General features: G+C 36.3%; 1 protein-coding gene across 1 annotated transcript in view; it reads right to left on the reverse strand.

Moving 5' to 3' along the window:
* The window catches only part of DCC (DCC netrin 1 receptor), a 995,337-nt gene that overhangs the window by 432,726 nt on the left and 536,946 nt on the right, over nt 1-25,665 (reverse strand). The window contains 1 exon segment of the mRNA XM_072606654.1: nt 4,216-4,372. Coding sequence (XP_072462755.1) covers nt 4,216-4,372 — 157 coding nt within the window.

Consider the following 25,665-nt stretch of genomic DNA (forward strand, 5'->3'; position numbering starts at 1 on the left):
AAACAAATATAATCATGGATGAGTGAGGTATTGGAGAATGAAAGTTGAATAACAAAGCACTAAATTATTTAAAAAGCAATCACGTAACAGATAATTAATGATGAAATAAATGGTTTAGATGAGAGACATGACTTCAGATGCATGGGAGATAGTGTAGGCTGGAAAGTCTTCATAGAGGAGGGCTTAAACTTAGATATTGTTCTGTATATAGAGCAAGGTCAATCACAAAACAAGTTACTAGGATAATTTATTTCTCTAAAGAGCAAGTATACTATAATTTCCCAAACCTTTTTCTATATATGTTCTGAGCGTTGAAGTCTTTATGTTAATTCCATACATAAGATTTAGAAAGTACTGTTCCTGACTATAACTTTTGGTTAATGATGGCACAGAAACATCTGTCACTCTAATCCCAATACCATAACTTAAATAAAGGCTGATTGGCTAGACTAAAAATTATTGATTCAAACAATTGGGAATGGATCTGTCACCATGAGTGTATATAAACAACTTTAGCACATTTGGGTAAATAGAAGGAGTCTTAGTCTTCAGGACCCTTGGGTTCTCGACTTAACTCCACTACCTACTTATTATAGGGTCATAAGCAAATATGGAACAGGTGAGAGAGCATTGACTCTTGAGTCAGGGGACCTGGGTTCATGTCCTGCCTCTTATGCTTACTTCTTCTGTGACCTTGGGCAAATCATGTCACCTGTCTGGGCCTCAATTTTCGCATCTGTAAAATGAAAGAGTTGGCCTAGATGGCCTCTGAGGTCTATTCTAATTTATCCATCTCTTTAGGTCTCTGTTTCATAAGCTATACAATCAGATGGTTGCATAAGATGGATGGTCTCTTGTGTCTCTACATTTTAAGTCTCCTTTTATTGGAAACTACCAACTAGTTCCTTTTATAGAGAATTTCAGAATACCAATATCATTAAATACCATTTTGAATCCGCTAGGGACAAGGGCATTATGAAATATTTGCTTTGAAACTATAGATGGAAACCATTTCCATGAGATACTAGAGAGCTAGATGATTCTTTGCAGAGACTGGAACACAGTAGGCACTTAGAAAGTTCTTGTTGATTTGGTGGGCTAGGTCTAATTTTCCTTTGCCCCTCTAAGAGCCTATGATTCTAAAGTATAACCAGGGATGTGCTGAAACCAGCTTGAACCAGCTCACAAAAGTCAGTTGTTGGATTTTCAGTGGGAGTATTTACACCTTGGGAAACTGACACACAATATAATTCAGGATTTGATTAAATGTTTTATGGTTGTTTAGACTTAAGAAAGTGATGGAGATTATATATTATAGAATATAGATGAAACCTAAAAGTGTATGGAATATATTTTTTCTGGTAAATGATACTACCAGCACATCACAGGGTATAACTCACTCAGGGATACAAATATTCTATTATGAATAGATCCTGGAAGAGATAATAGAGGCCCCTGTAATTCCTGACAACTATTAATCATAGTACTGCAAGTTTCAGTTTGAGTCTATGGGAAAAGGAACAATGCTAAATGCATTTAGGTTTTTACCAATGCTACCATGATCCTAGTATGCTTCTTAATATGTTCTTATTTGCCTTGTAGACACCAACAGGAACCCCATCATATATTTGTGACCCAGTTACAGAAAGCAGTTTTTCCATAATACCATCTAAGTTTTGAGTAGAAAGACCTTCTAGATGATTGATGCTAACTCTCTTGTTTATTATTCAGATGAGGAAAATAGAGCCCCAGAGAGATGGCTGAGTTTCTCAAAGTCACTGTTAGTAAGTAGCAAAGCCAAAATCAGCTTGTCTGACTCCAGATCCCAAGTCTGTTCTAACATTCTATACCTCTATTTTTTTTTTTTACCTCCTCATTTTAGAAATAGGGTAACTGAAGTTGAAAGTGGCTGTTCTAACATCATACAGCTAAACTGTGGATGATCCAAGGCTAGAACTTCATTTTCCAAAAGTCTTGGTTTGGTATTCTTTCACTTTTATCAAAATGATTATTGTTTACTAGACAAACCCAATGACTTTCATGTTTCTCTAGGCTTCTGTTATTTAGGGGGCTTCTTTTCTTTCCTTTTAACAGTGGTTAGGCATTAGAGAAGGAAAATGGGTACCTAGATAAACAGAAAGAAAAGCACTTTCAGGTGCTAGGGTATGAATTCTGCATTATTACTATATTACCATGTTTCATGTTAAAAGTCCACTCCCCAGGAACCGCAAATCATAATTGTCCTTTTATGGTCTCTGCGGGTTCTTAAAAGTCCATAGGAAGGTATAGGGCGCACAAATAGCCAGAGCTCAGCACAGGAGCTTCAACTTCTCCCCACAGTTGGGCTATTTGCACTTCAGTGGGCACAAGGATATCTATGACATCCCAACTAATCCATTCCTTTGTCACTCCTTGGGAGCCAGTGATGACAGCATTGAATTAGTGTTAGCTTGGCCCTGTGAATAGCTAGGTCCCTTCTGGACACTTTTTATCTCCGTTCTCTCTCTCTCTCTCTCCTTCTTTCTTTAAAGAAATAACCCTTTCCTTTTCTGTACACTGACAAAAATAGGCAAATCTCACATCAGGTCACATTCTTTTTGATTTGTAAACTTTAAAGCACCTGAATGCTGGTCTTTTTTATGAAAGAAAGAAAGCTAGAGTTAACTCCTAAGCCCCTAAATCCCAGGAGTCCAAATGATGATAACTACATTGGGAGTGGTTGAATAAACAAAAATTCGAAACCCATGAATCTAAGGTCAAAATATTTGCCCCAGTACCGTTCAATAAAGACTATAGTTCCTAAAGCATTCATTAATCTTGGGGGAGACACTAGACTTTTTAGCATAAGGACTATCTCTGGCAGATCTTGTTTTCAGTGTACAGAATGCTATGATACTGTAAATGAAGCCCTTTGTGTACTGAGCAGTAGCCCTCACCTTTTCCCCTGCCATAGAATGTAAGCTTTTTAAAGGCAGGAGTTATTTTCTGTCTTTTTTCTTTACATCCTCAGCACCTATCTCTGACCTCTATACCCCTAAGGCACTTGACAAATACCCATTGAATTGAGCTAAATAAGTAGCAGTAAAGCAGTGTAAGCTTGTCTGAAAGCATGGAGACCATAGGCTGGAGGTGAGACTGGACAAACTCAACAGCTTTACTGCCCCCTTTTAAGTCATGTCTTCACTGTATGGCTTCATTATTGAGTTTGAAATAAATTCCTAGGAAACTGGACAATCTAGAACCAAAAGTATAAAAACTATAAAAAACTATAAAAAAGTATAAATACAAAAAGTTTAAAAAAGTATTAAAAAGTATAAAAAAGTATAAAAACACCTAAGGCAAATATAAATTATTTTGGTATCATCGCTTCCTTTAGGTTCTCCTCTATTGGTGTGAAAATACAAAGGTGACATTAGAAAGAACTTTTAGGTGGGAAAAAGAGATCTTAACCTGGAATATTATCTGTTTAGTAAAAGTCTATCGCTGCAAATCAGTATCTCTTTGCCAATTTATAGTCTTAGAGAATTGCTTGAAGAAATGAGAAATGAATGTTTTGGCCAGGTTTATTCAGCCATTATACAGTAGAAGTGAGGCCTGAACCCAGGCATTCCTAACAGTATTCCTCTGTCCAGTAAACTAGGATTTTTGCAATTCATTAAAGATGAAGGTTAATAGTGATGGCAATTATCTTAAGGGCAGTAGTTGATGCTAGGGTGCCTTTCACAAATTGTAAGAAGTATTTCCTATCTCTTACTTTAGCCTTATGTTAGGAAACAGAAATGTAAAACCAGTAAAGCAACAGAAAAGAAAGAAGTATGCATTGCTAATCAAGAACTTGTTTTCCTCTCTGTATTTTTGAAGAAAATAGGATCCAAACCTGACACCAGATGGAAATGTGTCTATAACAGAAATTATAAATTGTGTAGGCATGCATGTATAGATATACACATTTTTGAAATACGTATGTATATACTGTTTTTTATATATTCATGCATATATATAATTTTCAAAACTTTTCTACAAATATTTATTTGATTCTTACAATAACCCTTCATCTGAAAGGAAATGGAACAGAGACACAGTCAGGCTAAATGATTTGTTCTGCGCCAAGTGGTCAAACCTAGACAATGCAAAGTGTGGGCTTTTGCTTTTGCATCCATCAAAAGAGAGGTGTTCAAGGAAGAGTGTTGAGCTAATTTAATTGATGGAACCTACCTGTTGTCACCTTCTCTGGAAAAGAAGACGGAGAAAGTCTGAACATTCCCTCTTGCATCTGCGGGTGGGCGCCAGCTGAGACGAACAAAGCGACTGGAAACCAAGACAGGGACCACATCTCGGGGAGCAGAGGGGAGGACACTGGAACTTGGGATAGCTAAAGGGGAAGGAGAGGAGTCAGTCAGTGGGGCTGATGGAGCAGGGACATTTGTAAGGATGGGACTTATGGCAGTAGGTGGTGCTAATCAGTGAGACAACACAGGGCCAAGGACACAAGACGTAAACATGAATGAAAATGGATGGAAAGAAAAATAAAGAAAGTGCTAAAATAAAACAATGTCACAAACATATTTACAGTCTAATTAAGAAACTCTCAGCCACTGAGAGCAACAACACTCTTAGGTCTCTTAGTTTTACATGTTTCATAAGGATCAATAATACTAAACTTGTGTCCATCCATCAAAACGGCTGAACATGACCCAAAGGGCAGTTGCTGCAGCAGCCCCAAATCACTGAATGTTGGTTAGCTCCCAAGTAACTGGATGTGAGCATCCTTCTTCCACAAAGATTATAAGTTCACAGAGTCATTGATTTAGCTAGAAATAACATCAGAGGCTACCTTCTTTATATATATATATATATATATATATATATATATATATATATATATATAATTATATATAATATATATTTGCATATATATTTATACATCTATATCTATGTATTTATATACATATTTACTTATTTATATACCAATACCAGAAATAATAATAAAGACGATAATTTGAACATATGTTGTCTTTATATAAATTATCTCATGTGATCCTTAAAACAATCCTCTGAAGTAAGTGCGATTATCCTGTTCTTCCAGACACAAAACTGAGACCCTATAATATTAAGAGATATCTACAGGTTTGTAAAGCTGGGAAAAAACAAACAAACCTAAAGGGACATTGAACTCAGGTCTTCCTCTGCCAAAATCTAATTCCTTATTCACTGCACCTGAACAGTTTCTCTCAGATAACAGAAAGTTTTAGCATGATATAAATTTGCATTATGCAAATTTAACTTCTGGGCAGGCAGAACCCTCTATCAGGTAGAGCTCTGGCTCCAGCTCTCTGTAAGGGGAAGTAGGGGGTGCCTGGGTCAGCAGTGATAGCACTGTACCAGGACTCCTCAGCCCCAGGCACTAAAGCTGCCGGGTATCACAGCCATGGAGGGGGTAGGGACTCACAAAGCCCCGTGGTAGAAAGGGGACATCGGAAGAACAAAAAGGTCTACTTACATTAAGTATAAACTATATGTATGTTATTTTACTAATGTTTTCTCATTGGAACCTCAAGACAATCCCCGTGAGGTAGAGTTGATCTTATTATCTCCTTATTATTATTTTACAGAAAAGTAAACTGAAGTCAAGAGAATAAGTGATAGACTCAAGGTCACTTAGTTTTCTAGAAATATTTTCTTGTATAATACAGTAATTCAGACTGGAATTTGAGAAAGACTTGCTGTGTTCGATGCCTCCCAATTGGCAATCTCCTCCCCATTTTGTATAGCATCCTCCAACCTCACCCTCAGTAAAACAATATGTGTGCCTATATCTATAAAGCCTTTATTTGCTTGGCAATATTCAAGATATATTTTTGAAAAGCTATATCTTATACAAGATAAGAAATTTTGGAAAAATCTTACAGGTTTAGACTAGATGACGAGGCTATGACTCTTGATAAAATAAAATGATCTCCAAGAAAAGATACAGAAGCAAGCAATTTTCAACATCTCAGAACTACCATAGAATATATTCCTTAGCAAAATGAAGTCACTGATAAACTATGATTATATTTCATCTTGAAGAAAAAAAAGAAAAAAGATGTTCTCAAGATTATAGTGAGGATTAAGTAAAATAATGTTTGCAAACCACTTTGTAAACCTTAAAAATTATACAAACCCAAGGTATAATTATATTGTTAAATTTAAATGCAGGGAATATATTTTAAAGATTTAGAAAGCTTACTCATTTAAGTATCACAAGTTTTAAAAAAAATAACAGTTCTCATCCCTCCTGCTACTGACCAGTAAGCTTGATTTGCATTTGCATTCTTGGAATGCATGGAAGTGATCATTTGGGAAAGAAAGTGGTGATCAGTAAAAGCCAACATGGGTTCATTAAGAGCATATCATACCAGACTAAAGTACGCAAGATTTATTTATTTATTTTTATAAGGTCACTAAAGTAGTAGGTCAGATAAATGACAAAGACATAGTGATGCATGTAGATTTCATTGAAGCATCTGACAAATACTTTAACAGTTTCCTTGTGAGAAAAATGTAAAGGTATGGCATTTATTACAGATATTGTGGATGTAAAACACTCTTCAGCAAGGGGTTGGTCTAAATACTTTTGAAGTCACTTACAACTGTAGAATGCTAATACTCTAAGCCTGTCTAATTTTTTCTTCAAAGCTTTATCATCCATAAATTTTCAGACACTGTTTTTTAATGTTCTAATTCATTCAATTGGTATAACCTAGCTTCTAAGAATCACAAAAATTTAAACCAAGAAGACACTTTAGGGATTATCTATTCCAACTCCCCCACAAAACTGACACTCTAGTCTAAAAGGTTAAATGTTTCAAGGTTTCACATCTAATTAGTCACAGACTCAAGTCTAGAGTCAGCATCTTTTAACACACAGTTCAGAGTTTTCCTACTATGCCATACTGCCTTTCTATTGAGCTATCTCTAATGAAAGTGGCACTTTCAACTACTTGCTTAAACCTACTTACTTAAAGTTTAAATTTTAAGCATAGAAATGGAACATCTAAGAATGAGATCACTAGGTTCATGCTGTCTATAATTAAATTATAAAAAAAAAATAGTTGGCTGTGAGGAATCTTTTCTCCCCCACTGACTTTTAATGCAGAATTAAGATAGACTCTAATGGCATAAATTTTAATATATAAGTTGAACTAAAATGTAAAAATTAAAATTTTGGTGATTTTTTATTCTTCCACAATCTTTCCTCATTTTTGCAAATCTCTATCTGTCTATAGTCGCCCCTAGCATCCTCATACTATTTGTATCTCTCCACCTACCCCCACTACATTCACTAAAAGCCTTTCCTCACTCATGCTTTCTCCTATGACACGTATAACTACAGTCATCAAAACATTCATATGTACTTTTCCTTTGCCACCAATTTTACTGACATCTTTCTTTGAGTCTCTTGGCTTTTCCTTGAGCATTCTCTTTCCCATTCAGAGGCTACTGAGGGTTTCATAAGCATCCATCTCTGAGGGTTTAAAAATCACAACCATCAAAATGTTAATATTGCTTTTTGGGAAAAACATCCTGCTCTCTGGAGGTTACCAGTGATCAAACTCCCATGTCCAATCAATGGCCTTTTCTTAATGTCCAGTTTACTTGACCTTTCAGCTAATGACATATTCCTAGACACATTCTTCCCTTGACCTCTATAACACTGTTTTCTCCTGATTTTTCCTGTATCTATATGACTATTTCTTCTAAGTCTTCTTACTGGGACATTATCCAAGTCCTGGCTGCTAAATACGAATGATCTCCTCAAAACGTTTCCCTGGGCCCCGTTATTTCTTTCTCTATACACTCTCCCTTGGCAAAGTCATTAGCTCCCATGGTTTCATTTTTTAAGAACTCAAATTATTTATAAACATACATATACATACATACATACATGCATGCATATATACATACATAAGCACACACACAGTCCTAAGTTGTATTCTGAACTCTAATACCAAATATCACCTGCTTTTTGTACCTCTCCACCTATTAGAATTTCAAACTCACCACATGTAAAATATAAAACATTGTATCCCCCACCCCTCAAAGAACCCCAAAACCTCCAAGTTTTCCTGTTTCTATTGAAAGTACTATAATAGTTTCAGTTCTACACCCAGCTCTACAACCTTGGAGTCAACTCTGACTGTTCCTTCTGCCATCAACTTCCTCACGCCATGCAACTCTCATACAGCATGTTGAAAAGACAATAGAATCTGAGTCAGAGGAGATAACTGATACTAATAAACACCTAGGATTTATAAAGTACACACATATGTTTACTCATTTTATTTTCATAGCAACCCTGGGAGGTAGGTGCTATTATTATCCCTTTCTTGAAGATGAGGGAACTGCGGCAGAGAGAGAATAAAGGGTCGCACATCTAGGAAGTGTCCAAAACTAGATTTGAAGTCAGGGCTTCCTGACTCTGATTCCGTGACCTATGCACTGTGCAATCTAGATACTTCTTGGTTTGAATTTTAGTTTAGCTACTTAAAACCTTGCACCCCAAACACATTTACCAGCAGTTCCCTCTTGATACTAATTAAAAGCAAATCTTGACCCTGGGTCTGCTGATTTTTCCCTTAAGAATTATTCTCATGCATGAGGGTGACTCAGAACTGTATCAACCAGTTATTCACATCTGCTAGGGTTTGGCCATTATAGCCTCCAAAATATTCCATAAGGATAGAACTATGACTCAGAGACTAGAACTTCTCAAGCAAGCTACATAAGAGAGGGTCATTTGTTTCTAACTGACTAGGTCTAACTACGGATTTACTAAACACAGAAAAAACCCCAGATTCTAATATGTGCTTTGTATATACTCAGCAAATGTTCCAGGTTCCAGGTTAGTTACACCTTGTTACATTTAATTAATTCAATAATCTCATCACATTCAGTCATACATATACCTACATACAATACTTAAGTTATTCTCCAATCATTAATACTGAAACAAACAAAAAGCATTCTTATCTGTCCCAAATATGCTCATTTCAGCTTTCTTTCTCTCCCCTTCTCCTCTATATCTCTTTTTGAAGTGCCATTATGAAATAGCCATATTGGGAATCTATGAAAAATTAATTTGTGCTAAATTTTACAGCCTTAATTTGTTGCTCATCTGAAAAGGTAATTCCTAGATGTCTTATGCCTTCACACCAATCATTAATGGTGGTAATTTTAGCACACCATTGGAGGAGAATATTTTACAATGGAGCATCTTTTAGCAGTACTTCAGCTTACTCAATGACATGGAAGGCGAACCCTGAAGGTAGGTGTTATAATCTACCATCTCCTTTTAGTTGGCTATTTATAATATTGACTAGGAGTAGGTTATTTTATGACACTTCATCCATAAATGTCCCCATATACCATATGGTAAAATCCAGCCTTACCATTTTTTTTTAAGTATGAGGCTTCTAAATATTAAAGTGTACCAGTTCTGGACCATCAAACAACTAGATCTAAAGACTTACACACACATGAGTACACACAAAAACATACACACACACCTGTATGGATATGTATATCTATGTATATACATATATAATTATTTAAAATATGTACCATCTAAATAAACTAAACAAGTTAAAGGAAAAATTTTGATAAAAATACTTGACAGATGTATTTGAAAGGATAGTTAAAAAACACTAGTAACTATAGGACTGGGGAAATTTACTAAGTGTTATTCAGATCTTTAAAAATAATATGTAATGGTTCATTGGTATTTAATTGAGCTTTCTATCCAGAGTTCCCATCTCTAGTAGAATGTAAGGGTCGGGACTGTTTTGTTTTGTTTTTTCATTTTGCTTGTATTCACAACTCCTAGTACAGGGTATTTTCAAATAATAGGAATTTAAGATGTTGGCTGCATTGAATTAAATCTCTAATTAAGCTACCCTTGAAAGATCTGGTTTCTCACCTCATCAAGGACCTTCTCTGAATCAGTGGACAAAGAAGTCGCACATTGTGGGTGCTGATCTCGGTATCTTTGCTGACTATCCTTTTCAGCTCATCTGTGCTCAGGTAGCACCACTAAAACTCTGTAGAGAACTAATCAGAGATGATTTACCTTTTTTGAAAAAAAGTACCAATGTCATAAAAGAAAATGGATTTATTTTTAAGAACACATGGCCTTTTTCATTTTGTATATGGGGGATTAATTTTGTGGTTATTAACCCTCCATGTTTCCCTCCCATAATAACTTGTCTTAGAAAAAGTTCTCAATAAGGAACCAATCACCGTCTTCTTTTTTTGCCCCTGGAGGCCTAATCTCCAGTCTGGGCTTAATCTCACAGGCCCATTACAGTTGCCATGGTTACGATTTCTTTATCTGTTGTCATGGAGAAAAAGACTCTATCTCTTACCTCTGTAACGTATATTTTCTTAACTATATTGTTCCATTATAACAAAGTCCAGAAAGGAGAAGTTGATATTTGATTTAGTGTAAAAAAAAAAATCACCTTTAAAACCTTAAAAATCCAAAGAATTCCTCAATGATAAGTATAAAACAGTATTTGGTTATGTCTTTAATAAAGATTATGAAAGCTTTTTCCCCAAAGTTTTTTTTTTAAACCATGCAGTGTTTATGGACATAATTTGCTCTAAGCTCATTAATAGTGCATGACCTGTGCTACCTAAGCAGGGAAGGAAGGATGATATGATACGTTCATAAAAATGCAAAAATATTTAATTTGCATTAAACATTAGATCAACCACTGAGCTTATTTCCCTGTCCCACTTCAAATTCTCATTCCCCAGGCTGCTAACTAAAACAATATGCATACTACTAGGAAAGAACCTGACTATTTTCATTAGCTGCGTCTCCTTGTTCATTTAAAGATAAGAGAAGAAAATGAAAAGATATCCTTAGTGAGAATGATGGGAACATTTAAATTCTCCAAGAATATGGTACCTGCAGAGATGTTCCTTTTCCTCTTCCCTTTAACATCAAGCTAAAGCAGTTTATTGTCCATAAGTAAGCTGTTAGAGTAGACTTCGTTGCTAATAAAATCTAACTCAGTTTAAAGCTACTAAAATTCACTAGAGAGGCTTAAGGGACATAATATAGTTGTCAGAGGCTTTTTTTTTTTTTTGGAAATAGCTTTATTTTAAATCTTTGAAAATGGCCAGGATTAACATTTCTCTGAAACGACATACCACTTTCAGCAGTAAAGGAATCTTTGCTTTCAAATCAATGTGTTGTGAATCTTGTTGAAAATGGAAAATATTTGCATTATTTGAAATTCAGAATGTTAGCTACCTTTCACTTTAATTAAGAAAAGTGGTGGGGACTAATGTAGTCCATGCTGGGCATCTTCAACTTTTGTTTCTAGATTTAAAAATAAGCAGCAATGTATTACTTCAATTTAATTCATCAGCAAATATTTTATGAGCTTATTTGGCATGTTCAGACCTTTGCCAAGCAATGTTCAATTTAGATACCATGATCACTGAGGTTCCTTACAATTCTGAGAGTTTTATGATGTATATGAATAAATACATATGTACACACATGTGTATATATGTACATATACATGTATATATGTATATACATGTATAGTTATATGTGTACATATATGTGCATCTGGATATATATCCATACATATATACTTATAGGGATCAGCAGCTTCTCTGCAATTTATAGTCTTAGAACATTTTCTACAGCACTGTGAATTGCCCAGATTAATACTAGAGTTGTAGTGTCATATAGTGGACAGAGAACTAGCCTACAAGTCAGGAAAACCTGACTTCAAGTCCTGTCTTCTGTATATACACACACATACATCCAAACGTACAAACTATATATGTGTATACAGATACACAATATAGTCATACATTTTAAAATGTATATTGTATATTATGTATGAATTATGTATATGAATATGCATGATTCTATAGGTGAATGTATGTATGTATGTATATAAACGTATACTTCAGGTATGTGCTAATGTGTATACATATTACATAATATATATGCATAATTACATATGTCAACTAAGATGTTAAAGAGTAGTGTGAGTAATGTGTATGTGTGCATCTGTGTTATTTATTATCGATACATGATACACAGAAGAGTATCCAAATTATGAATTTGTTGGCTTCCAAAAGTTTGGTTTATAAGTTATTGATTAAGAATTAAGAGAATATCTTCTTTTAAGAATAATATTTTCAGAGATCATTAGAATTTCTAACCTACATTATGACTGTACCATAGCATTCAGAGTTCTTAATGTAAAAAACAAAAAAACTTCTTTTTAACAACTACATATGTCATGAATGCAAGTCCTTTACCATGATAACAACAGCAAGAACCTTCTTTTATCCTTCAAACTGGGTACTCTCTTTCCTCACCTACTGGACCAGTCCTAATTCCAGTGTTAAAAGGAGCACGTGTAAGGAAGTGGGCATAGATTGATGATATGGGAAGTATGAATGTAGGTCAGATGGAAGACTTTAGTGACTTCTAGGGGGTCAGGTACTTCTTTAGAGTAATGAGACATGAGAGGGATTCATGCTCCTAGTCCAAGGACTTCAGCCATTGGGTTTAATACTAGTGGTATAAGTTTTTAGGTAATAGAGGGAGAATAAAAAGTTCTTTGGCAAGCATATATGACAACGAGGGGAAAAAGTAAACAAAAACCACTGGTGGGAAATTCAAATACATTGGTAAAACATTTATTCAATAGGAGAAGACATGCAGTGGAGAACAGAGAGGAAGAAAGCTACCTCTTCATTTATGTAGTGGTTTTTCAGTAAATGTTTGTGAATAGGGAAATGCTTACTTAAATCAACTTGCTTATAGTAATTTGATACTCCCTATTACGGATCACTTATAGGTTAGATAGATTTTATGTCTGTGCTACCCCAAGAATCTGACCACTCTGTAAACATTGCTTTTAGGGGAAAATATACCACTCCCTTCATTTCCAAACAACTATCTTAGAACCACATGGTACGGTTTAGACTACAAGAACTATAGTAATTAAAAAGATAGTAAGATCAATTAGGAATAGAGCGATTAGGAGAGGATTTATAGAGAATGTGGGAGTCCTAAGAGCAATGATTTTGCAGGGAGAAGAGATAATCTAGTACAAACTCTCCTTTACATTTTGTCAGGGGATGAAACAAAGTCAGAGAGGTTGGGTAATGTTTGGAATACTACTCAATTAGTAATTATCAGAAGATTGAGAAGGAATATATTGGAAAGATGCAGAGTCAGCTTTCTTCCTGTTTAATTGTACTTTTCAAATCCCAAAGAAGAATTAAGGTCATCATGACTTAGTATTTACACATAGGCTCAATTCTAGGATAAGATACTTTCTTCCAGTACTTTCATAAAAATTCATTTTGCTGTCACTTTAATGTGCACACTACATTGAACGTATATTTTACATATATATTAGACACAAAATGATGGGTTCACAAATACATGGAATGCTTGTATATTTCCCCAAGATATAAAATTTTCCGTATTTAACATAAATACCCTATAATTCATTCTATTTTATTCCACCAGGCTGATTTGTATGAAGAAAATCAGGCATGGAGCTTTTCTGAAAAACTCTTTTTCATAGTGGGATGTTCTCATGACAATAACTTAGAAAAGTGCACAAAAAGTGGTATTTAAGTCAGTAGGGACAAATTCACGCTTTCTGTAAATATCCACTAACTCCTTCCTAGTAAATGAAGCCTCAGGAACTGAATTTTTTTTCTGGGATGTTAAGTTGAATTGGAAGCTGTAATTCTTCTGACAAAGGAAAGCAAAGGAATTGAAAGAATATATAATTCTATTTCACTATCTTAGGTCTTATGATGGTTTGGGCTCCTTTTCTTCCCCCTAATAGTCATAAGTATGAAATGAAAAATCATTGATAATTATTTTAATGGATTAATGTTGAATTGGAACAATTTACATAAGAATGCCAATTCCAAAATTTCCATGAAGGCAAAAAAGTCTCTATAAATCTTTACCCTGGATATGTAACTTCTGTGGCTTACAGAGATTCTTTCTTTCTTTCTTTTTTATTTTTTACTTCCCTTTTCTCAAAGGCAAATACCACAGAAAATATATTGGCAAAGCAAGCTCCTTTTGTCATGTTTTGCAATAACTTTTTCTCTTTTCATTAAGGAATTTTTCTCTTTACATTTCCTTTCTCTTTCCACCAAATTCAGGCAATTAATCAAAAAGTAATGAATAAATGTTTCTTGGGATTAAAGAGGGTACAAAGAAGTATATAAAATCCAGTTTTTATCCTCAGAGACCCTACAATCTAACTAGAAAGAGAAAATTAACAAAATTTTAATACAAGTGAACATTATGTGAAAACAAATAATTAAGTATCTTTCTTAGTTAGAGGATAAAGAAATAGAAGAAATATGGTTTGAATTTTATGTAGGACTTGGATAGGTGGAGTGGAAAGAAGTGAGTTTCCTAAGTTAAAATACAACTGTGAGTGAAGTGAAAGAGGGTGAAATAATCATGGTGTATTTTAGGAGAGTAAGGATTCCAGTCTGGTTAGAAAAGAACATAGGGCATGGGGAGCAACCAGAAAGGAATTTGCATTGGTAGGACTGGACCAGATTGGGGAAAAAAAAAAGCATAAAAAACTGGCAAAGAAATGTAGGCTTGATGTACTAGACTGTAAATCCATTGAAGGCAGGAAGAGTAATGGACTTATCGGGTATGCTCCAGCCACCCAGTCCTGAGCTTTGCACATAGACTTTTCTACTATCCTTTGGATGACCCTCAACTGTAATCATTTTGAGTCTGCAATATTCCATGACATACAGTCATTTAATCAGGAGAATATTGTTCTTTTAAAAAGGTGGTCCTTAGTTTCATAGAGAAACTGTGGGTCATTCAAATCATGACTCACTTTCCCAGAGGCAATCTGGTCTGCTCTCTTCCTCCTGTTGGATTCTAGGGCCCTAGGCTCATCTCCTTGTCTACTGGCATTGTCATTCCAAGATACACATACTGAGAGGCACCATGCTGTAATGGATAGAGCGCAATTATTGGAATCAGGAAGACCTAGGCTTGTATCCTGCCTGAAATAGTTATTACAGAGATCCTAGACAATTCACTTAATCCCACTTGAGATTAGTTTATTCATCTGTAAAATAGTGATAATATCTCCTATTTCAAAGAGTTGTTCTGACAGTCAAGTGAGATAATATATGTAAAATACTTTATAAGCCTACAGGTACTATATAAATGTCAGCTATCATTATTACTGTCAGACCAGCTCTAGGGGTTGTTCTTACAATGTGTATCAGGACAATAGGCATTCTTCATCCATTTGTTTCTCCCTTTATTGACACTTTGATTGGATTGTTTAAAGTCATTATGGATACCATGAAGAAGTATTTGTAATGTTTTAGGACTTGATACAAAGACCAAATCTCATTAAAAAAAGAATAGGATCACTTATTTGGAGGACCTCACCATTTATAGAAAATGCCACTTCCATTTGAATTCTGAAGCAAGGATTCTCATGATTCTCAGTAAACTAGTACCTCCCTGTTATATGATTTACATTTTTTTAATCAAACATTTGATGCTACATCCTACATAAATATTTATATTTTTATAAATATATGGGAAATCCTTTTCAGGAAAGTGACTATAAGGTAGTGTTTTGCTCTATTAAATCAAATTATTATTTTTTAATAGTCAACAAACAGTAAGCACAGTGACACTATAAAATTATAACTGGTTACAGTATATAATTTGCAAAATCATATTTTTGCCTTTTTTCTTAATTTTTTAACAAAATTTGCCCTCAAAGCATATAGTAGGTTTTGAATAATGTGTGACTTGCAGGAGTTTGTAGGGAGCCACTGAAAGATTTTAAAGGGGAAAGCCAAAGTGGTAGAGAACAGGCCAAAATATTCCAATATTCCCCTTCAAACAACTTTAAAATAATGCCACAAATCAAATTTTGAAGCAGCACAGCCAACAAAAGTCACAGGAAGCTATTTTCCAGTCAAACACTACTTAGGAGGTTGACAGTAGATGTCTGTAGTACTATATTAGTCCTGGAGCACAGCGGGAGCACCAAAGATGGACCTACAAGTTGTCCATGACAGTAGCAGCAGCAGCAGCAGCAGTAGCATCTTTGAACACTCTCAACCCAGATATGGTATGGGGGCCAGACAATTGGTCAGAAAAACATTAGAGGGGACACAGTTACTGACACTGGTATTGACTGGAAATTCAATTGCCTTTAAGCAGTTCTGGGTCTCAATTCCAAGGGGAAAAGGAGGGTTTGTGACTGGTTAGAAGGGAGCCATGGTCTTGATTACAGTTCCATGTCTAAGAGAGCACCAGCACTTGAGGCTGTAGGGAAGCAGATGGTCTTCCTAAGTAAAGTCTAGAGCACAGACCAGGAGAGTACTGGGCATACCTCTCCACAGATCATACTACCTTGTAACTACTGAGAATTCACAGACCTCAGAACTAGCTCTGAAAACAACAGCATGAAAAATCTGAAGTTTGGCACAGTGCCTCACCAAACAGGTGAGTAGTGTGCAACTTTAATGTAAAATTCCAAGGAAAGAAATAGGCTGCAAAAATGAAAAAAAAAAAACCACAAAAACAAAAAGAGAATTTGACTATAAAAACCTACTATAGTGGCAGGAAAAATTGAAACAGACTTAGAAGAAGACAATAATGTAAAAAAAGTTATGAACAAAGTCTCAAAGAAAAATGCTACATGGATCCACAGAAAGTGATGCATGGCAGAAGATACACTGGGAAAAAAAATGAGAGTGACTCAAGAAAAATTTGAAAAAATAATGAAGAGTTTGATAAAAGAGACACAAAAATGCAGAAGAAAAGAATTTCCAGGAGTCAGGATGTTAGAGTAAACTTTAAGTGCTCTCACCCTTCCTTGTAGATCTTGAAAAATCCAGAGTATATTGCTCTAGGAAAAATCTGGAAATAGTGGAACCAGAAGAAGGGGTACTCAGGAAGCTAGTGAGATCAAAGGGAAAAAGGTCCGTCTTGCTGTGGCTGAAGGGAACCAGTGCAAGACCTGAGGCATCCTAGCAAGCCCTACTTCAGTAAACAGGAGATCCTGAGCCCCAAAGGGGTGGATCCAGTAAGGGTCAACATCAGGACTCCAGATGTGCCTTAGCTCAGCCAGGGGAACTGGGCAGAAACCAGCACTGATAGGGGTCTGCTAGCCTTCTGAGCCTGCCTGTGCTCTAGCATAGACCTAGGAGAAGAGGAGACCTTCAGCGTCCAGACCACTCCTCCCCTACACCTTGCACCATGAGCTTCAGTGTAACCCCAAGGAAGCTTAGAAAGACTTCACCTGGCCTTAGCCTTGGTACACACCAGCCAGCTAGCTATAGCATTATATAGCTTCTAGGTGACAGAACCGAAGTACACAAAACCAGCAACCAGACCCCTGACTCCCAGCACAAGAAATGTGGAATAGAACCCACTGGCCCCAGAGCAAAGATCCACTTTAAAAGCCAGGAAAAAGACAATCACCATGAGCAAGAAGCAAATTAGAAAAGCTAAGACCCTACCATCTTATAATAGGGACAAGGAAAATCAAAATGCAAATTCAGAAGAGGGCAGCATTGACACTATACCCATATCTGACACCTCAAAAGGGAATATGCACTTGTCTCAAACCACAAAAGCATTTTTGGAAGAGCTCAAGAAGGACTTTAAAAGCCAAATTAAAGAGACTGAAGAAAAACTGACCAATGATTTTAAAAAATATAATTGACAAAATGAAAAACAAAAAGGAATTCACTCAAGAGAACGGGTTCTTAAAAAACTAAGAAATAAAACTAAGAGATGGTTGATATACCTATGGTCAATCTGATTTTAAAAAAGAAAGAAGAAAAACAAATTGCTAGTATCAAAAATGAAAAGGGTGAATTCACTTCCAATGAAGAAGAGATTAAAACAATAATTAGAAATTATTTTATTCAACTATATGCCAATAAATTGAACAATCTTAGTGAAATGGAAGAATATTTACAAAAATATAAATTGCCCAGATTAATAGAAGAGGAAGTAAAATACTTCTCAGGAAAATAAATTGAACAAGCCATCAATGAACTCCCTAGGCAAAAGATCTCCACAAACAAATGGATTTGCAAGTGAATTATATCATACATTTAAAGAACAGTTAATTCTAATACTATATACACTATTTGGAAAAATTGGTGAAGGAGTCCTACCAAATTGTTTTTATGATACAAATACAGTGCTGATACCTACACCTGGAAGAGCCAAAACAGAAAAAGAAAATTATAGCTAAATTTCCCTAATGAATATAGATGCAAAAATTTTAAATAAAATATTAGCAAAAAGATGAAAGCAACTTATCACAAGCATAATACACTTTGATGAGGTAGGATTTATGCCAGGAATTGAGGGCTGGTTCAATATTAGGCAAACTATTAGCACAATTGATCATAACAACAACAAAACTAACAGAAACTATGTGATTATCTTAATAACTGCAGAAAAATCTTTTGACAAAATATAACACCCATTCCTATTGAAAATACTCAAGAGCATAGGAATAAATGGAACTTTCCATAAAATAATAAGTAGTATCTACCTAAAGTCACCAGCAAACATTAATTTAATGGGGATAAACTAGATGTATTTCCAATAAGATCTGGGATGAAACAAGGATGTCCACTATCACCACTGTAATTCAATATGGTACTAGAAATGTTACCTTTAGCAATAAGAAAAGAAAAAAAATAGAACAAATTAGAATAGGAAAAGAAGAAGAAACTAAGTTATCACTCCTTGCAGATGATATGATGATATACTTACAGAATCCTAGAGAAACAAGTAAAAAAACTCCTTGAAATAATAAACAACTTTAGTAAATTTGCAGGGCACAAAATAAACCCACATAAATCATTTGCCTTTCTATATATTACTAACAAAGCCTAACAGCAAGAGGTAGAAAGAGAAATCCCATTTAAAGTTACTGAAATCAGTATGAAATATTTGGAAGTCTACCTGACAAAACAAACCCACAGACTATATGAATGTGATTACAAAACAGTTTTTGCACAAATACAGTTGGATCTAAATAATTGGAAAAACATCAGTTGCTCATGGATAGGCCATGCTAATATAATAAAAATGCTAATTCTATCTAAATTACTTTACTTATTCAATGCCATACTAATCAAAATACCAAAAAAATTTTTATAGAACTAGAAAAAATAATATTAAAATTCATCTGTAAGAACATAAGGTGAAAAATATGAAGGGAATTAAAGAAAAGAAATTCTAGGGAAGGTGGCCTAGCCATACCAGATATTAAATTGCACTATAAAGCAGCAATCATTAAAACTAGTTGGCAATGACTAAGAAATAGAGGGATAGATAAGCAGAATAGGTTAGGTACACAAGACACAGTATTCAATGACCATAGCAGCCTACTGCTATGAACCTAAGGACCCCAACTTCTGGGATAGAAACTCACTGTTTGACAAAAACTGGGGCAAAAAGTAGAAAATAGTGTGTCGGAAAATGGGTATAGACCAATACCTGACACTGTATACCAGAATAAAGTCCAAATGTGTACATGATCTAGGTATAAAAGTTCATACTATAAAAAAAAAAAAACAACTAGGAGAGCAAAGAATATTTTTTTTGTGAAATTTATGAAGAATGGAGGAATTTAGGACCAAACAAAAGATAGAGAACATTATGAAATGCAAAATGGATAACTTTGATTACATTAAATGAAAAGCTTTTGTACAAACAAAGCCAATGCAACCAAGATTAGGAGGGAAGCAGAAAACTAGGAAAGAATTTTTACAACTAGTATCTCTGATAAAAGACTCTTTTCTAAAATATATAGAGAATTGAGTCAAATCTACAAGAATACAAGCCATTCTTCAATTGATAAATGGTCAAAGGATATGAATAGGCAGTTTTCAGAGGAAGAAATTAAAGTTGTCTACAATCTTATAAAAAAATGATCTAAATTGTTATTGATTAGAGAGATGCAAATCTCTCAGGTACCACATCATACCCTATCAGATTGACTAATATGATAAAACAGGAAAATGATGAATATTGGAGTAGATGTGGAAGAATTGGAATACTAATTCATTGTTGGTGGAGCTGCGAGCTGATCCAATCATTCTGGAGAGCAATTTGGAAGAATTATCTCAGACAAAAAAAGGCAAAATTTGATCAAACTGAAAGAGATAATCAGAGAAACTACAATTTGCTAAAAAAGGTACCACAGACAATGAAGTAATAAAAAATATAGCAAATTTCTCTGATGAAGGTCTTATCTTTAAATACACAGGTAATTGAGTAAATTTATAAATTTATAAAAATAAGAGCCATTACCTAATTGATAAATAGTCAAAGGATAGGAACAGGCTATTTATTGCTAGTCCAAGCTGTTTATAGTCATATAAAATGCTCTAAATCACTATTGCTTAGAAAAAGACAAATTAAAACAACACTGAGGTTGCACTCAGTTCCACTAAGAAAGGAAGAGAGAGAGAGAGAGAGAGAGAGAGAGAGAGAGAGAGAGAGAGAGAGAGAGAGAGAGAGAGAGAGACTCAAGAGTGAGAAGAGAGGAACTCCCCCGGGCGGGGGGATTCCTTCTTCCTTTCCTGGTTTTGGGTCGCTCCTTTTTTGCTTCTCTTCCTCCTCTCAGTAGGTAGGGGAGGCATGGAAGGAAGGAAAAGGACAGAATTTTGAATTCAACAATTTTTAAAAGAGAATATTAAAAAATAAATTAAATACTTAAAAAAGAAAAAAAGACTTTATTCAGGGAAATAACATGATGGAGATGATACAGAAAGATGTATCTGGCATCAGTGGGCCAGATAAATTAGGAGAAAGGAATTATGGAGACAGAGAAGCCAACTGTTAGAATAATCCAGGTGCTAAGTAATAAGATGAGAGAGAGATCTGACTGTCAGAGTCAGAGTCAGAGTAAGGCATTTGGATATCTTAAGCAAGGTTTTAAAATTGAGTACCATGTTTCTTACAATCCATCAGAGTCTTTACTGTAACAACCCAAGTTTCATTTCCATAGAAAAAATCCCTATGTGCCATGGAGAATAGAACTTTCAATATTAAAAGTTTATACATTTATTTCAAAAGTCATATTTTAAAAGTATTTCTCATTTTGTCATGGTACCCTACCTCATGACAAACCTTGGTCTGGAAGAGCCTTAGTTAGGAAGAGAATTCCCCATTGGTAATCACTTTCATTCTTTCTTTTTTTAAATTTTCTTGCATGATTATGTCAGGTCTCAAAAAAATGTGTCCTAATTTTCTTTGGTTTATCCTAGTCTTGTTTATTCCAACATAGTTCACATATTATACAAAGAAACCAGCTTCAGTATGGGTCTTCATTGTCTTTCTGAACTGAAATGCTTGTCATTGTTCCCTTTCCCAGATTACTGTCACTTTTTCAGGTCTTTGAGTTCAGTCCATCTTACGAATAGACATTTCTCTCTCTTCAATGTTCATTTTTGACAACTTTCCCTGTTCTTCCACAAACTACCTGATATCTTCCCTTACACCTAATCTCCTCCTGCTTTTGTCCTCCCCCTTTCCTCCTGGTGTATTTTCATCCCCATCATTGTGTCTCCCTTTTTCCATTTCCTGAAACCCTAAAGCTGCCACTTGTATCATTCCCCTGTCACTGAGAGCTTCCTCTGGGACTAAAGGTTGACATGCTGTGACATCTCCCATCCTTCATTTTCCTTTGTCACCCCTTTCCTCATCTCAGCCATATGGTGCTCCCCTCCTGCCATATGGTGCTCCCCTCACATACATACTCTGATTCTGCTCTCTGTAAAAGAATATCTAAAAGAATACATATACTATTGATGTCAATCAGTATGGCACTCTTTAAGAAGCAGTACTTATTCCAACCATCATCATCGGAGATCTGATACTATTAAAATAAGATGGCTGACAAACTGCTGCCAAGGAAAGAGAACTGATATAATTCAACTGACATCTTTCAGTCTGAAATGTTAGCTCCCAGACTGCTATGAAGGAGGCAATCAGATTCTTTGCATTAGGAAACCAGGATGGAAAGAAAATACACACTTATATAAGAAAGGCCAGATCCTACAAGCTTAAACTATACCATGTAGGCAGCTGACCACTTCCAGAAGTTGCTTTTCTTTTACTGTCTCAGGCCATTAGAGTCACATTTAGCACAGTAAAGGAATAATTTATCTAATTGATATTTAGAAATGATTTCATTTTATTTTATGTTTTTATTTTATTCTTTTCTTTCTTGTTTAAGAGCTAGTGAAATATTCAGTGTCATGATGGGTTGTTATCAATTTCATGAAATTTCTTTGAAAAGTTTTTCAATTTTTTTTCAGTATAAAACTTCACTGAGCAGAGCTGTGATATTAGCAGTCTGGGACTGAGATAGGCAAGCTGATAACTGGGATGTCAGGAGGTACTAGAAGCCAACACTGCATTGGTAGAGCAGGGCAGGCAAAGTTTATTAAGCATCTGTCCACAGGGTACTTGGCTCAGGCCCATTGCTATTCATCTCTGGATTTCATAGCCACCAAAAACATAATAGGGATATAAAAATAAAGAGGAAGTGAAAGAAAGAATTAAAAATGGGAGGAAAGTCATTGCACACATCCATTAACTTTGGATAAGTAGAGCTACGTAACTGGCATGAAGCTACTACAAAATACTGGAGGGAACCAATTACAGGTGAGATCAATTTTCCTATGTCCCAATGAAGCATTTTTACTTATTTTTGTTTATGTTTCCAGTTATGTTTGACCTTTCTGACCATTCAGATGAAAAGACTGAAGCATGGCCAAAAGAGTCTCTTTCTCAGTCTAGCTCACTATCAGAAAATGCAATATTTTAAGTACCACAGTAAGAAAATTATAGTAAAGGTGGAGCCAAGATGGCGGAGTAGAAAGACGCACATACACATAGCTCTGAACCCACAACCCACAGAACGGCTACAGGGGAGCAACTCACGGCGAATTCTGTACCCAGAGGCCACGGAATATTGGAGCGAGGGAGATTTCTGTTCCGGAGGGACCTGCAAACCTCTCGCGGGGGGTCCTTCGCGCTGCGGGCTGGGCGCCGAGACTGGGAGCTGAGGGCAGCCCTGCAGCGGCCGTGGCACCGAGAGGAAAAGATCCGAGCGGGCTTCGGGGATGGGACCTCCAGCAGCCACGCGGGTCCCTCCACCCACAGAGGGACCAGCAAACCTCTCGCAAAAGGTCTGTCACGCTGCCGATGCAGAGCCCAGCCCAGCCCAGACCTGCTGTGGCCACGGCACCAAGAGAAACAGACCCGAGCATGCTTCAGGGACGGGATCTCCAGCGGCCGCACAAGTCCCTCCACCCACAGGTGATGGGGGTCTGTGAGAAAGTCTCTTTGGCGGGTCGAGAGGGGAGTGGGGTGCCCACATGATTCGGGCCACCCCCCCCCGGGAGGTAGAAGCTGAGAGGCGGCTGCAGAAGGGGGCTCCCCAAGAGGGCGGGAGCCTGGATCCATTGTGGAAGTTCTGTGCATAAACCCCCTGAGGGAACTGAGCCTGAGAGGCAGCCCTGCCCCAACCTGACCACCTGAACTTAATTCTCACACTGAATAGCAGCCCTGACCCCGCCAAAAGCCCTAAGGCTGGAAGCAGCATTTGAATCTCAGTCTCCAAACGCTGGCTGGGAGGAGGCGAGGTGGGTGTGAGGAGAATATTCAGAGGTCAAGTCACTGGCTGGGAAAATGCCCAGAAAAGGGAAAAGAAATAAGACTATTGAAGGCTACTTTCTCGGAGAACAGACATTTCCTCCCTTCCTTTCTGATGAGGAAGAACAATGCTTACCATCAGACAAAGACACAGAAATCAAGGCTTCTGTGTCCCAGCCCACCCAATGGGCTCAGGCCATGGAAGAGCTCAAAAAGAATTTTGAAAATCAAGTTAGAGAGGTGGAGGAAAAGCTGGGAAGAGAAATGAGAGATATGAAAGAAAAGCATGAAAAGCAGATCAGCTCCCTGCTAAAGGAGAACCAAAAAAATGTTGAAGAAATTAACACCTTGAAAACTAGCCTAACTCAATTGGCAAAAGAGGTTCAAAAAGCCAAAGAGGAGAAGAATGCTTTCAAAAGCAGAATTAGCCAAATGGAAAAGGAGATTCAAAAGCTCACTGAAGAAAATAGTTCTTTCAAAACTAGAATGGCACAGATGGAGGCTATGGACTTTGTGAGAAACCATGATATCACAGAACAAAGAAAGAAGAATGGAAAAATGGAAGATAATGTGAAATATCTCATTGGAAAAACAACTGACCTGGAAAATAGATTCAGGAGAGAATTTAAAAATTTTGGGACTACCTGAAAGCCATGATCAAAAGAAGAGCCTAGACATCATCTTCCATGAAATTATCAAGGAAAACTGCCCTGAGATTCTAGAACCAGAGGGGAAAATAAATATTCAAGGAATCCACAGAACACTGCATGAAAGAGATCCAAAAAGAGAAACTCCTAGGAACATTGTGGCCAAATTCCAGAGTTCCCAGGTCAAGGAGAAAATATTGCAAGCAGCTAGAAACAAACAATTCAAGTATTGTGGAAATACAATCAGGATAACACAAGATCTAGCAGCCTCTACATTAAGAGATCGAAGGGCATGGAATAGGATATTCCAGAAGTCAAAGGAACTAGGACTAAAACCAAGAATCACCTACCCAGCAAAACTGAGTATAACACTTCAGGGGAAAAAATGGTCTTTCAATGAAATAGAGGATTTTCAAATTTTCTTGATGAAAAGACCAGAACTGAAAAGAAAATTTGACTTTCAAACACAAGAATGAAGAGAAGCATGAAAAGGTGAACAGCAAAGAGAAGTCATAAGGGACTTACTAAAGTTGAACTGTTTACATTCCTACATGGATAGACAATATTTGTAACTCTTGAAACATGTCAGTATCTGGGTACTGGGTGGGAGTACACACACACACATCCACACACACACACACACATACAGACAGAGTGCACAGAGTGAATTGAAGAGGATGGGATCATATCTTTAAAAAAAATGAAATCAAGCAGTGAGAGAGAAATATATGGGGAGGAGAAAGGGAGAAATTGAATGGGGCAAATTATCTCTCATAAAAGAGGCAAGCAAAAGACTCATTAGTGGAGGGATAAAGAGGGGAGGTGAGAGAAAAACATGAAGTCTACTCTCATCACATTCCACTAAAGGAAAGAATAAAATGCACACTCATTTTGGTAGGAAAACCTATCTCACAATACAGGAAAGTGGGGGATAAGGGGACAAGCAGGGTGAGGGGGATGATAGAAGGGAGGGCATGGGGAGGAGAATGCAATTCCAGGTCGACACTCATGGGGAGGGATAGGATCAAAAGAGAATAGAAGTAGTGCGGGGCAGGATAGGATGGAGGGAAATATAGTTAGTCCTATACAACACAACTATTATCGAAGTCATTTGCAAAACTACACAGATTTGGCCTATATGAATTGCTTGCCTTCCAAAGGGAAGGGGTGGAGAGGGAGGGAGGTAAAGAAGTTGGAACTCAAAGTGTTAGGATCAACTGTAATGTTCTTACCACTAGGAAATAAGAAATACAGGTAAAGGGGTAA

This window comes from Notamacropus eugenii, chromosome 4, assembly GCF_028372415.1.
Source record: "Notamacropus eugenii isolate mMacEug1 chromosome 4, mMacEug1.pri_v2, whole genome shotgun sequence".
Classification (NCBI taxonomy): Eukaryota; Metazoa; Chordata; class Mammalia; order Diprotodontia; family Macropodidae; genus Notamacropus; species Notamacropus eugenii.